Here is a 14,693-nt window from a genome sequence, read left to right on the forward strand (position 1 = left end):
GAGGGGGAGACAGAAGCAATGAAAACTTACCAGGAGTAGAACAAAGGCAGCCAGCTGACCAGGAGGAGTTTAAATAAGGGAACTCACAGGAATAGAGAGAGCCAGGCTGGAAGAGGACACGTGGGGTAGAAGAAAGCAACAGAAGCTAGGTAAAAGGGAGAGACCACCTGTCATGGAACAGCCTCAGGAATGGGACAGCCTGCCTGTGGTCCCAAATCACACCTAAGGGAAGGCTGAGCTAGAAAGGGAAATGTGTGCAATGTTTGTTGTTTGTATGATTAAGTAAAGAACACAAATGTGTTAGACTCTGCAAAGTTTGTGTGTTAACTACTGTGTGCCCCTTAGAATTAAACTGTAACAAAAAGTTTCATATCTTTGGGGTAAAGTTCCAGGAGAGGGTATGTTTAAGTCCAAGGGCATTCTAAAGCTCACCATTGTGCACAGAGGGGCTAGGCAGTTGTATAGGGCTTCAATTCTCAGAAGGGAGTGTTAGGCTGCAGGTCTGTACTTCCAAGAGTGTGCCTAGGGATCCTGAGATTGGGGTAGTGACTGGACTGCATTCATGCTCTGTAGGCTTAAAATAGCCGGGGGAGCAAGAGACACAGCATGGATTCCCTTCATGGCAGTCCTAGTGAGTGGCCATGAGGGAACACTTGCTAGGATCTGTGACACCATCCAAGAAATCCTCCTGTGCTGGCAGTTTGCCAGAAGCTGACACCTGTCTCCTGCTAAAGCTGTGGGGTGGTATCAATAAAAAACATAATTTGGATAAATGTACCCAACGTGAGATTTTTGTTTACTAGGCAGGAAAGAAATGGGAAATGGAGAGGCAAAGAAGTCAGCTTGGTGTGCTTTGAATCACTTTGTGGTTTGTAGACTGAATTCCTTAATAACTTTCTCATTAAAAGTTCTTATTGCCAAATGCTGTTTGCTTTCACCTGCAGGACTGCCTGCATTAATAATGAATAACTCCACTTGGAAGTTATTTACATAAAGTATTGTTCTCATGTCAGGGCCACAGACAGCAGCTTCATTCTAGGTGAGAGTGAGTAAGTTTTCAACCTGTGAATGAATTTGTAGAGTGGCTCAATTTAATGCACTGTTCAGACCCACAGGATAGCCCATCAGAAATCCATTCCAGCTCAAGGGGTAGTACAGCCCTATTGTGGATGTAATTACATGGGTCTGGCATGGGTAAGGCTTTGCTGTGGGGACACTCCACCCAAGCAAGGCTACCCTGGCTGCAGAGAAAACATGGCTTTTCTACACTAGGAAATTAACTAGAATTACTATTGTGGTATGTTTCAGAGTAGCAGCCGTGTTAGTCTGTATTCACAAAAAGAAAAGGAGTACTTGTGGCACCTTAGAGACTAACAAATTTATTTGAGCATAAGCTTTCATGAGCTACAGCTCACTTCATCGGATGCATTGTGGTATAGTTACTCTGCAATAGCTATTCTAGAATGCTTTTGCACTTTAAATTCACAACCTGCTTTAATATTTAAAAAACAGGCTGAGGTCTGGTCTGTATTTAAAATTTAGGTTGACATAGCTGTCAATCAGAGGTATAAAAAAAACCCACAACCCCTGAGTGATGTAGTTATGTCGACCTAACACCCTGTGTAGATAGCTAGGTTGATGGAAGAATGCTTCCCTCGACTTAGCTACCATTGCTTGGGGAGATGGTATTCCTACATCAATGGAAAAACCCCTTCCGTCAGTTTAGGTTGTGTCTACACTATGGGTTTATGCCAGCATTGCTACAGTGATTCAGCTATGCCAGTATAGTCTCCGTAGCGTAGACATACTCAGGCAAAACGAAGACTCCACCCCCCGACTCTCTAACAAAAGCCATTAAGATACATAGTAACTGGCCTGAGGCTCACACAGGGGGTAGGGCTTTGAAAAAAGGGAGTTTCTCTGAGAGGGAGGAAAGTGTCTAAGAGAAACACTTTCTGGAAGGCTAAGAGCTCTTGGGCTTACTAGAAGAATGTAAATGGGTATGTTCTGTTCCTGTAACTCAAGAGGGAAGCCCATCTAACTTAACTCATAGCAAAGTATAAGGTTAGATGAGTCTAGATATGTGTGTAGGCTGCTTGTTTTAAATCCCTTTCTCTAACACTTTGCTCCATTTGCTAAATAAACATACTTGTTTTAAGAAGGCTGTTTGGCGCTGCATAGCATTAGTGACAGGCTCCTGAAACAGGTCCAGTCAGACCTGCACAGTAATAAGTAGTGAGCAGGTACAGAGTGGCACTCAAAGGTCATGGTCTAAGAGAGGGAGAATTGTGTACTCCCACCTCCAGACAGGTAAGGGCAGCAGACCTAATACCTTAGGGGGTACACTCAGAGAGAGCAGAATGGGAACAGAGGTCTAATCAACTCTGTAATTGTGATGTGTTCTTTATGCTCTTTTATTTATATTACAAATTATTAAATAAACCAGCATCTTTTGTGTGTATATTTTTATTTGATATGTTACCAAGAACTGAAGAAAAGTCTGCCAACACTAATTATAAAAGTCTAAATGTACATAAAAATGTTAATGTCTCGTGGATTTAATAATTGTCTATTCCCCTTTTCTAGTTATTTTCTGCTGGAAAGCTCCCAGGCACCAGAGTTGCTGCGCTGAAGGCGAAGTACACCGCTCTGCATGAGACTGTGATAAGGTACAATACTTGCAGATTTTCAGTATATCAGTTCCTGTTTCGTTGTGAATACTCAATTATAGAGATTAGCCATGGCCATAATTCCTTTTCTGAATTGTTTCATTAGCCAAAACATTACATGCTTAAAGTAAAAATCCCCCAGTCAGAGGCGCTGCACAAGGTCATATACATTGTCCAAGACCTGCTTTACAGTGATTGGACTTAAAAAAGAAAGCAGGAAGGCAAGAAAAAAACCTAATATGATTAAATGGCAAGATTTAAGAGGTAATTTTGACTTAAATAAGTATCTTTCAGAAAATGGAAATCTAAACATAGTGATGGCAATGGAAGAGTATAAGCAACAGTGGGTGAAATGTAAGGTAAAAATTAAAAGAGCTAAGAGCAAATATGTAGAGCAAATAGCCAAAGATATGAAAAACACAGAATAAGAAATTATTTTGGTTTATCAGAAGTATGTAAGCGGGGGGAATAGTCCCGCTATTGTGGGGAACTTCCCTGGCTTCTGCACTACCCCGGTGAAGTGGGCTAGTGAAAGGATCTAAGTCCTTGCTTCCACTTCCTTTACCCAGTGGCCTCCCTGCCCTGGAGGACTCCCCTTCCACTCTCCTGTCTGGAAGAGTCCTCGTAACCCAACAAGGCTGGGCCCAGGATTCCTGGGAGGCTCGACCCCCAACCCTGCTGTGGTCACCTAGGACAGGGGCTAGGGTGTCCCCACTCCAGGGTACTCTCTCTGCACTGGGCACTTCTCTGATCCACTGTCCATTACATACAATTTAAAGCAAATGCAAGTTATTTAATCCACAATTAATTTTAAAAAGAATAAGGGAAAATGAGAAAAGTTAAAGGAAACACATCACCCCGCTGTGTGGCAGGGAACATCACAAGCAGTGTCTCTGGAATGTCAGGGCAGTTGACAGTTTGTTCCTTGTATGTCCCTGGCCTTTTTCTCAGGCCCTGGCTGTTCTGCAGGGATGCTGCGGGTTGGACACTTGCTCTGGTGGTGGCCTCACACTCTCAGGCTCTAAGTGGTAGGACCCTTCTGCTTAGTGTCACCCCCGCCCTATCAGGGTTACAATCCAAGCCTGGCCTGCAGAGCCTCTTGGTTGAGGCGTCTCCCTGTGCTGGGCCTGCTGCCCAGGGTCCCCCTCGCTCTCCCCAGCTGCTCACCGCACCCAGCTCCAGATTGCACCAGCCCCAGCTCCTCCACTCTGTCTCAGCACCGCTGCTGCTGCTCTGCCTCCAGCTCCCTGGGCTGCTTCTTTGGCCCCTCTGCCTCTGGTTCCTGCAGTTTTGCTCCCAGGACACGTCTGCTCTGCTCCCAGCACTGACCTGCTTCATGGGCTGCTTTTCTGGCCCCTCTGGCTCTGGTTGCTGCAGCTCAGCTCCCAGGGCAAGTCTGCTCTCTCTGGGCTGTGCCTCTAGCTTTGGGGCTGGAGCTCTGCTCCCCATCTTAGGTGAGGCCCCTACTTTCTCCTTAGCTCAGCCCCACTCTGCCTGACCCAGGCAAATCCAGCTCACACGGAGGACGGGACCTCCCTGGCCTCCTGACTCCCTGATTAGCCTGCCCGCCCTGTCATTCAGGCTGATCTGGAGCATTGGCCTCTCCCCATTGTTCCTGGGGCCTCTCAGTCTCAGAGTCCTTAGTCCCCATCAACCCTTCCCCCTTTTTAGTACTGGGAGCTAGCAACTAAAACACCCTCACTGAACACCCCCTTAGTTAGTAAGGGGGCAACAGTTCCCTTACAAGTAGGAAACCTGAATTAATAAGGTTTAAAGGGCACAATTAAGGAAGATAAGAACGTTGCTGAGACTCTAAATAGTGTCTTTATATCAGTTTTCACCTATTTTCACCTTATTTGAGGGCTTATGCAAGATTTAAATGATGTCTAGGCCTTGTGCTGACCCTCTGCATAGGAGTGAATTTTACCCAGTGGGAACATTCTCAGTTACTTTAGATAGGATTATAAACAAATTGAGCTTCCAAGTGTAAGCCAAACACTGTTAGGTTATTCCATAATTGTCCACTATGGGATTTCTTGCAGTTTCCCTTGAAGCAGAGGGTACAATCTGCTGTTAGGTACAACATACTCCATTAGATTCACCTTTGATTCCGCACTGCAATTCCTATCTTACTATTTTAAAAGTAGTTTCTCTTTGAAAGAGTCCATTAACTCGAATGAGATTCCCTGTTCTTAAAATGGGGATTACCACTGGAATGAAAAATATTTCTTCTCAAAACAGAAAAATCTTTTTAAAAGAGCTTAAATAGGATTCAGGTTGGTATGTTGGGCCTTGCACAAGCCCTGTGCAGTACAGTGAATTTCACCCTCTAAAAGCTAAAATACAACTCATCCGAACAATACAGATTCAGTTCCTGTTACAGAGCACATTCTTAGTTCCTGTTGAACTATGTGGTTTTCATATTTTCTTCTTAGAATAGGAAGTAGTTATCTATCTTGCAGTGCAATGAATAAATTGAATTTTTTCTGTGTGCCATTTCAGCTATCTGTGCTATATGACCAGTTTAATGTTTTGTTTTTATACTAGTGCCTGTGTAATTTGAATTCCTATGTTTTGGTTGTTTTAATATTTCTATAATGTATCCAGTTGTTTGGTAAGCTTCATTTTGGTATATCAAAATTGTCTGAGCTAAAATTTGGTGTATAAATTCTCCATCTTGGAGATTCCAAATTCCTTTTGCTTTTTGGGTTTTTTTGTGTGTGAGGGGAAGGCAATCACTTCTTTTTAATTAGCAATGGTCAAATAGTAGTGCCTTGATTGTTTCTGATCTTTTGTGAATCTCAAAATCAGTTTTAACTTTTGAATTTGAAATTTTCTATGCTGTTAGTCAATGTGGCTGAACTTCTTTTAGAATAATGTAAAATTAATTTGATAAATTTATTCATATTCAGAAAGCATGAACAATAATTCATATAACAAAGATTTCAGTACAGTAAGTTGCATAACGTGAAGGTCTCATGATTCATTTATCATCGTAACTATTCTATAATAAGCAATGCATGTTAATAACAGTTTTACTCTTAAACATCAACTATTACAACAAGCAAAGTCTGCTACATTGATGGATTTATTACAAGACACTGTGTCACTATATACAGCCAGACGTTGGTAATACAAGCAAAGTCAGGCAATTCATCAGTGATGAAGTCAGGGAAAGTGATGCACACTAAACAGCATAATAAACCTGTAGATTAGGATCACTGTCCATCGTTGCACTGGGCTCCTAGAAGAGGATTAGGCCGGAGGGATAGGCAATAAATAGTGGGGCCAGGATTTAACCTTAGATGAATTGGAGTTTTTCTGCAGACTATAATGGGCCAGGATTTCACCCTGATATCTGGCCTGTATCTTTCTGTTGGTGATCTTCTTGCCTCATGCCTGTCACCTCTCTAACAACAGGGAATGGATAAAAGAAAGAATCTCTCTCCTAAGAGCCAAATCCCTTTCCTGGCTTGCAAAATCTCCAGTAACATGAGATGCCACTCAGCCTTTTCACTTAACTGTGGGTTACACATAGGATTGTAGCCACTGAAGTTGAGACCTCAAGTAATGAAACCAGTTTGGCTTAACAGTGAAATCTTTGGTGAGCTTAAACACAAAAAGGAAGCTTACAAGAAGTGGAAACCTGGTCAGATGACTAGGGAGGAGTATAAAGATATTGCTCAAGCATGCAGGGGTGTAATCAGGAAGGCCAAAGCACAATTGGAGTTGTAGTTAGCAAGGGATGTGAATGGTAACAAGAAGGGTTTCTACAGGTATGTTAGCAACAAGAAAAAGGTCAGGGAAAGTGTGGGACCCTTTACTGAATGGGGGAGGCAACCTAGTGACAGATGATGTGGAAAAAGCTGAAGTACTCAATGCTTTTTTGCCTCGGTCTTCACAGCCATGGTCAGCTCCCACACTGCTGAGCAACACAGTATGGGGAGGAGGTGAGCAGCCCTCAGTGGTGAAAGAACAGGTTAAGGACTATTTAGAAAAGCTGGACATGCACAAGTCCATGGGTCCAGATCTAATGCATCCAAGGGTGCTGAGGGAATTAGCTGATGTGATTGCAAAGCCATTGTCCATTATCTTTGAAAACTCATGGCAATCGGGGGAGGTCCCGGACAATTGGAAAAAGGCAAATATAGTGCCCATCTTTAAAAAAGAGAAGAAGGAGAACCCAGGGAATTACAGCCTCACCTCAGCCCCTAGAAAAATCATGGAGCAGGTCCTCAAGGAAACCATTTTGAAGCACTTGGAGGACAGGAAGGTGATCAGGAACAGTCAACATGGATTCACCAAGGGCAAGTCATGCCTGACCAACCCGATTGCCTTCCATGATGAGATAACTGGCTCTGTGGATATGGGGAAAGTGGTGGACGTGATATATCTTGACTTCAGCAAAGCTTTTGATACCATCTCCCACAGTATTCTTGCCAGCAAGTTAAAAAAATATGGATTGGATGAATGGACTATAAGGTGGATAGAAAGCTGGCTAGATTGTCAGGCTCAACGGGTAGTGATCAATAGTTCCATGTCTAGTTGGCAGCCGGTATCAAGCGGAGTGCCCCAGAGGTTGGTCCTGGGACCAGTTTTGTTCAACATCTTTATTAATTACCTGGATGATGGGATGGATTGCACCCTCAACAAATTCACAGATGACACTAAGATGGGGGCAGATATGCTGGAGGGTAGGGATAGCGTCCAGAGTGACCTAGACAAATTGGAAGATTGGGCCAAAAGAAATCTGATGAGGTTCAACAAGGACAAATACAGAGTCCTGCACTTAGGACGGAAGAATCCCATGCACCCACTACTAGCTGGGGACCAACTGGCTAAGCAGCAGTTCTGCAAAAAAGGACCTGAGGATTACAACAGATAAGTAGCTGAATATGAGTCAGTGTGTTCTTGTTGCCAAGAAGGCTAACGGTATATTGGGCTGCATTGGTAGGAGCATTGCCAGCAGATTGAGGGAAATGATTATTCCCCTCTATTTGGCACTGGTGAGGCCACATCTGGAGTATTGTATACAGTTTTGGGCCCCTCCCCGCCCCCCATTACAGAAAGGATGTGGACAAATTGGAGAGTCAAGCAGAGGGCAATGAAAATGATCTTGAGGCTGGGGCACATGACTTAAGAGGAGAGGCTGAGGGAACTGGGCTTGTTTAGTCTAGAGAAGAGAAGAGTTAGGGGGGATTTGATAGTAGCCTTCAACTACCTGAAGGGGGGTTCCAAAAATGATGGAGCTCAGCTGTTCTTAGTAGTGGCAGATGACAGAACAAGGAGCAATGCGGGAGGTCTAGGTTGGATATTAGGAAACACTATTTCACTAGGAGGGTGGTGAAGCACTGGAATGGGTTACCTAGGGAGGTGGTGGAATTTCCATCCTTAGATGTTTTTAAGGCCTGGATTGACAAAGCCCTGACTGGGATGATTTAGTTGGTATTGGTCCTGCTTTGAGCAGGGTGTTGGGCTAGATGACCTCCTGAGGTCTCTTCCAACCCTAATCTTCTGTGATTCTATGAAACAAACTGCTAGTTGCTTAAATGCTCCCACAAAAATCAAATTTAAATAAACATGAATGCCACTCCCACTCCTATTCCACCACTACTCCACCACAGAGTAAGGCAGCCCATCATATTTTCCCCAGTCTATTTTATAACACTAGTCCCATCCTGTAGTATTCCATTCACTTAGAGTTGTCTATTACATAGACCATGAATATACACCAAGCCTACTGTAACTGAGCCTAGACACAGAGAAAAAGAGAGAGATCCTGATGTTCCCAGGGGTGCCGTGAGTGTCCCATTTTATATTAAATGTTATAGGTCAGCATATGAGATGCAATAATATAATTACAAGGTTTCTTTCTGGTTCCTTTTTAATGCATGATCCTAAATACTTTTATTTAACACAGTTTACAGGAGTCAGAGATCCAGCTGTTGCAGGAGGCCAAACATTTCACTGTAGAAATAGAACAGCAGAAACAGGCACTGGAAAAAGCTGATCAGTTCCCAGAAGGATTTACCAGTGAAGTCTCCAGGATGAGACAGCAACTTTTTAAATATCAGAATGAATATACTGCTATTAAAGAAAGAGAGTATGAACTTCAGTACAGGTTGAACAGGTAGGTGATGTTCAGATTCACTTATGTGCAATTTTTAAATAACTCAACACTAACGAGGTAATATGCACTATAACCCCATTTCTCCCTGTATCTTTGATTGGATACATTATTTTCCCTCTAAACAGTTATAGTGTTGCTGTGTTGTATTAAACAGTTGCCATGACTTTCCCCAGAGGTGGCTACATGTCAGTGGTGGATGTAATGACTCCTGAATGTAATTTGTATATCATTTTAAATGTATAGGGTGCTTTGGAGTCCTTTGAGGTACTGTATAAATATGAGATTAAAATAATAATCTGTTTCACAGTGTTCTACAGACTTTGGTAAAGACTATTAATGGATCATATTGTCCCATCATTCTGTTAACCAAACTGGTACCATTATTAGGTTTCACTGGGAAGCTTCTATTTTTTGGACTGTTTTTAGTACAAAGGAAGCAAAATGTCTCTGAGACTCAGCGATTGGGCTTGTGTTGAAATGATATGATAAATATGTTTGCCTTCAGAACTAACTTTTTTAAACCCCAAAGTCAATACATTTTCAGCCTTCTCTATTAAAGTAATAAAAAGAAAATGTAAGCTATGTATAGATCGTCTGCAAAAGAAAAGACTAAATATAGTCATTTGTTGTGGAAAAAATAAATGCTTGACATTCTCTTGAAAGGTTGAGTCTTGTAAGTACAGCTTGATATTTTAAATAGCTGGGTTTGGCTGCAAAAAATACTGTCTGTGTTCAAATTATCTTTCCACTTCTATTCCATAGAGAAATGAAGTATAATTGTCATGTTGTATATTTGAAACTTTTATAGTACAATTACAACTGAATGCTATCTTTTTCAAAAAAAAAGTGTCTGTGTATATATGTGCTAACGGAATACAACCCATAATTCTTCTTTGAGTAATTGTCCCTATGGGCACTTCACTTCAGGTGTGCATGCCTACCCATGCGCTTTTGATTGGGGATTTTTGGCAGCAGTGTCTGTAGGTCCACACCTGTGCCCTGCACATCGTCATGCTCCGGTCTGAGGGTATATAAGGCAGGGTGGACCCCTGCTGTTCAAGTTCCTTCTCAACTGCCTGTGGCCTGAGATAGAGTCTTGTGGTGTCCCTTAGTTAGCTTGCTAACTCTTTTTTTCCTTACTCAATTTTATTTAATCTATTCTATTTTTCATTTGTTTTCTTTGCACTCTGTACATTTGGGGGGATACCCCTCTATTCTTTTTTTCCCAGTAGCGGGGGTTTCCTGCCTACCTTGGATCCCTTTGTTTGGGACCCTCCACTCTGCCCCAAAACCACAGAGTTAAAACCAGACCAGACCTGTAAAAGGTCTTTTCTTTTCAGCAATGAACGTTCTTGCTGCCTCAGGGAGCATGCACTCCATCAAATTTTAAGGTCTGCTCTGGCTTCAAGAGCAAATCTAGAAAGCTGAGGGAAGTCAAGTTCAAGCATTTCTTGGGGCCTGCTACCATTTCACAGCCCAACTCCTCTCCCCCTACTCCTGCCCCTCCCTCCCACATCAGCCTTGGGAGATCCAAATGCCCTGTCAACCTCCACATGTCCAACTCTCATGCCCAAGTGCCAAGGAACAGTGTTTACACCCCTCAGACATTCCAAGAAGAGAAGGCATAAGTCCTCTGATAAGGAGTCAATGAGGGAAGAGAAGTTACCCCAAAGGTGGGTCAGTAAAGGGATCTCATGTACAGATGTGGATACAGCAGAGACTCCTAACCCCTTCCAGTACCAAGTCTCACCTACTTCCAAAAAAGGCTTCTCCTGCTTCCCATGTCAAGAAGACTTGCTTGATACCAGCATTGGTATCCAATTTGGAGCCCTCTAGACATAAGGACTCCTTGAAGAGGCCAGCACCAACCCTGACTCCCTCGATATCAGCTCCTCCAGTACTGCCCATGCTAGCAGGCCAGGAGCTTAGAAAGCCTGTGGATCACCCAGCTACACAATCCCCAGGACTGGCAGCTACATCACAGCAGAATGTTCAACAGTCCACCTTGCTGGTACAGATAGGGTGACCAGATAGGAAGTGTGAAAAATCAGGACAGGGGGTGGGGGGTAATAGACGCCTATATAAGACACAGCCCCAAATATTGGAACTGTCCCTATAAAATCGGGACATCTGGTCACCCTAGACAGAGCACATTCCTGCTCTCAAAGGACCTCCTAGTCCTTCAAGAACCTGACTGTCCTCTCCTGGCAGGTACCAAGAGGAATTTCCTGACAGTACCATTAGCCCAGCCAATATCTTCATGCCTCATGCACATGCATGTCCTCCTATACTGACCGAACCTCTGGTTCTGGTGACACCTTCAGTAGTGACATGACCTCTGGTACCACTGCAGCTCCCCCACTTCCTCACCTCCAGAAATGGGCGAGGATACTTCTTCAGATTCTGAGGTTTCTGTTTAGTGTACCACAAATCTCCCATTGAGACCTCCCTCTCTTGAAATCTACTTGGAAGAGGAGCTTCCAGAAATTTGCAGTGATGAACCCATGACCCACAGCTTATACCCCATCCTCCCTCACATTGGGCTTTTTGAAATCCTTGGACAAATATGGTGACCTGTATTACAGAGCTCCCTCCAGCTGGAGGTCCCACTCAGAGGAGTATCCTCTGGTACACCAGGATCCTGCCTTCTCCTCTCCTCACATGATAACACTCTGAGGAACATGATCTGGGAGCTGAGGAAGAGGAACCAACATATAATTCCCCCTGGATGAGGCAGTGATGCCTCCTCCCCCATTATGCACAGATGACTTTAATGTCTTTTAGGACCTTATGAAGAGGATAGCAGAGTCCTTACAAATCCCCTAAAAGGAAGTGCAAGAACCCCAACACAGCCTTGCGAGTATCCTTCATTCCTCTCCTGAAGGCAGGGTTGCCTTGCTAATTTGTTGCAATCCTCTGGGCTTCTCAGAGAGGTCCAGAACATGGCTGAAGATCATCTTTCTTTTGATGGCCTTAAGCTCTTCATTGACGTCACTGGGTCCCTCCACTCACTGAAAGATTTGAGAGCAACCCTCTGCTCCTTGGGCATTGATGCTCCTGACCCAAATGAAATATAGCAGATCACAGACAGCCCGAGATCTTGTCCAGCTCAATACCATACATATAAAAAAAATCTGCAAAAATCACATAGGAAGAAGCTTAGGTACCAGAGGAAAAATCCCTCTTACCATCACCCCACCAACCTTTTCTACAAAGCAGTCCTTTTTGTCATGAGCCTGCAGATCTCAGAAATGGATCCATGGGGTTCCCAGTTGACTGTTGCCTGCTTGCTACCAAATGACTGGGTGGAGAGACCATGAAACCTGAAGCCACATCAGGGAGGCTTCCCTTGGGCCCCAAAAGGAGGAACACAAGAAGCCCTAAATGGTCAGCACTTCCTATTTAAACCCAAAGAAAGGCACATGAAGTTGTCTGTGCAACGGGGTGAATTCCTGGCTGGCTGCTGCATTGGATCCTTCTTTTTCTTCTGACTCCTGAGCCCCACTTTCCTGACTTGTTCCTGGATCCTGCTTCCCTGCCTTGCTTCTGGTTCCTGTTTTCCTGATCTGTTCCTGATCACTGCCCCTGGTCTCTGACTCAGGTTCCAGCTTTCATCCTTGGCTTGACTCCTAGATCTGATACTTAGCTCAACTCCTGGCTCTGACCCTTGGTTTGACTGCCCAGGCCCCAGCCATGACACTTCTGGTGGTTTGGTTGAGAGCCACGAATCACTATCCCTGGACACTATGTTCATAACCCTTCCCCCCTCCCACCTTTCCCACTATGCAGATCACCTTTCCCATTTCAGACCATCAGGGGAGCAGATCACGTTGGACAGATGGATGCTAGAAATCATTGCAGCAGGCTACACTGTTTGACTCATCTCCATCCCCCCTACCTTCCACCCCTCTCAGTCCCCTTTTGGGGACCCTTCTCATAATTTATGGTTATAACAGGAAGTTCCGTCTGTCCTTTCTCATGAGGGGGCCTTCATATCAACTTACTCAAACTCGGAGCTCTCCGATATGTATGCAGCCACTTCCTACCCTTCATACAAGTGGTCAGGATCATGACGGATGACAGAGCTACCATGCAGTGTATAAACCACGAAGAAGGAGCAAGATCCCCATCCTTGTGCACAGAGTCAATAAAGCTTTGAAACTGGTGCATAACTTGCCACATTGATATCTCAGCAACTTACCTACTGGGTCTTCTGAACACTCAGTGGATATACTGAGCAGATATTTCTGCCAACACCGTGAATGAGTGTTTAGTAACCCAATCCTATGGGAAATCTTCTTCACCTGGGACTTCCGAGTGATAGACCTTTTTGCACCCTCAACCAACACAAAGTGCTGAAAATTTTGCTTGAGGGATGGTCTGAGCCTCGATTCTCTGGGTGAATTCCTGGTGAAATCATTGCAGCTGTCTGCACTCCCGGTCACAATTGCTGCTCTGCGCTTTCCCACAATCACCATTACTTCTCAAATTCCTGAATAGAATGAAGTAAGAGAAAGCTAAAACTATTCTCATAGCTTGGCTGAGGCAAATATGGCTCCTAAATCTGATTTGCTTGTCCCTGCAATCGCCTCTTCACCTGCCTCTAAGTCTGGATCTTCTGATGCAGGAATCCAGAAAACTGAAGCACCCCAACTTCTCTCACCTATATTTCAAGGCCTGGCTCCTGGATGGCTTACAAATCAACTGCTCATCTGAAGTTCACAATGCTCTGATGAATAATAGAAAGCCACCCACCAATAAGTACATTTCCACAAGTGTAGCAGGGGATACTGTATGTATTGCATAGAACAGATTTTTCTGCCAATTCTATATCTTAATTACTTTCTTTTTAGCTAGTTTTTCACTAAGAGGAAAAGGCACCTGGGAAAAGAAGCAAATGGATGTGGGGAGAAATGAGGGAACATCCTGGGAAGCATCTGGAAAAAAAATATTTGTTAGGAGATAACCAAACCACTTGTATTTTCCAGAAATAATTGTTAAATTCAATATTTATCAAAACTCACCAATAATTCACAACTGAGCTGTTCAAAATATTTGGGTTTTGACCTCTTTCTCCCAATATCTTCTAAGTATTTCATCAATTTCATATCACTTTTACAGTGATGGTGTATTTTAAATTTGTGTCTCTGGATGATATTTTTTTGCTATATATCTTCTCTCTTTACAGAAAAGCATTTTTCCATGTCCTACAGAAACAGACCTTGTGTATTTTTTGTTTCTGCTGTCTCTTTCATACTTTCTTTTTGTGTGAATTACATACAATATCTTGCTTGATTAGAAATACACTTTTCTGGATTAGTCACTCTCTGAGAAATGTACTGTAAATGGTAATCAGAAGCTTATTGTTATTTGTTTATTCAGTGTATGGGGTTAGAGTGGGGTCTAAAGAGCATTATGGGATGGGAGTGAAGAATCTGCACTGATACAAGCTCCTGGAGGCATCATACCTCAGTGAGGGAGTGCACACATCAGTGTCAGCTAAACCTTTTTCTAGAGGGCAATCTGTGCTTCCCACTCTAACAGAGTACTCCAGCTCTATTCCTCTCCCAGAGTACAAGGGCCAAGATTGTGCCTAGCCTCTAAGCAGAGGTGCAGGAGTGGAAAAGGCCCTTAGTCCTGTCTATTTGCCACACACTAGTTCCTCAGGGTATGAAAGCCTAGGTATCATGTGTGGTATCTGATGCATACCCAAAGCAGAATTTAAGGCTGTTCTTTATGTGATGTACACACTGATGCTTACAGGCATACATATCTGCAAGTGTCAGTCTTCATATATGGGTTTGTGGGTAGGGAGAGAGGGTGTTGTTGTCCAGGAATGAGTGGGATATGCAAACTGGGCCGGGGGGGGTTGTGGGGGGAAGAGATGGTGCAAA

The 14,693-nt window shown here is 43.6% G+C and overlaps 1 protein-coding gene across 5 annotated transcripts in view; it reads left to right on the forward strand.

Moving 5' to 3' along the window:
* CCDC146 (coiled-coil domain containing 146) overlaps window positions 1–14,693 on the forward strand; it is a 109,673-nt gene that overhangs the window by 53,370 nt on the left and 41,610 nt on the right. For all 5 annotated transcript variants that reach the window (XM_043497539.1, XM_038387186.2, XM_043497528.1 and 2 more), the window contains 2 exons: window positions 2,587–2,669; window positions 8,590–8,799. In XM_043497539.1, the coding sequence (XP_043353474.1) occupies window positions 2,587–2,669; window positions 8,590–8,799 (293 nt within the window). The remainder of the gene's footprint in view (window positions 1–2,586; window positions 2,670–8,589; window positions 8,800–14,693) is intronic.

Source organism: Dermochelys coriacea, chromosome 1, assembly GCF_009764565.3.
Source record: "Dermochelys coriacea isolate rDerCor1 chromosome 1, rDerCor1.pri.v4, whole genome shotgun sequence".
In the NCBI taxonomy this organism is placed as follows: domain Eukaryota; kingdom Metazoa; phylum Chordata; order Testudines; family Dermochelyidae; genus Dermochelys; species Dermochelys coriacea.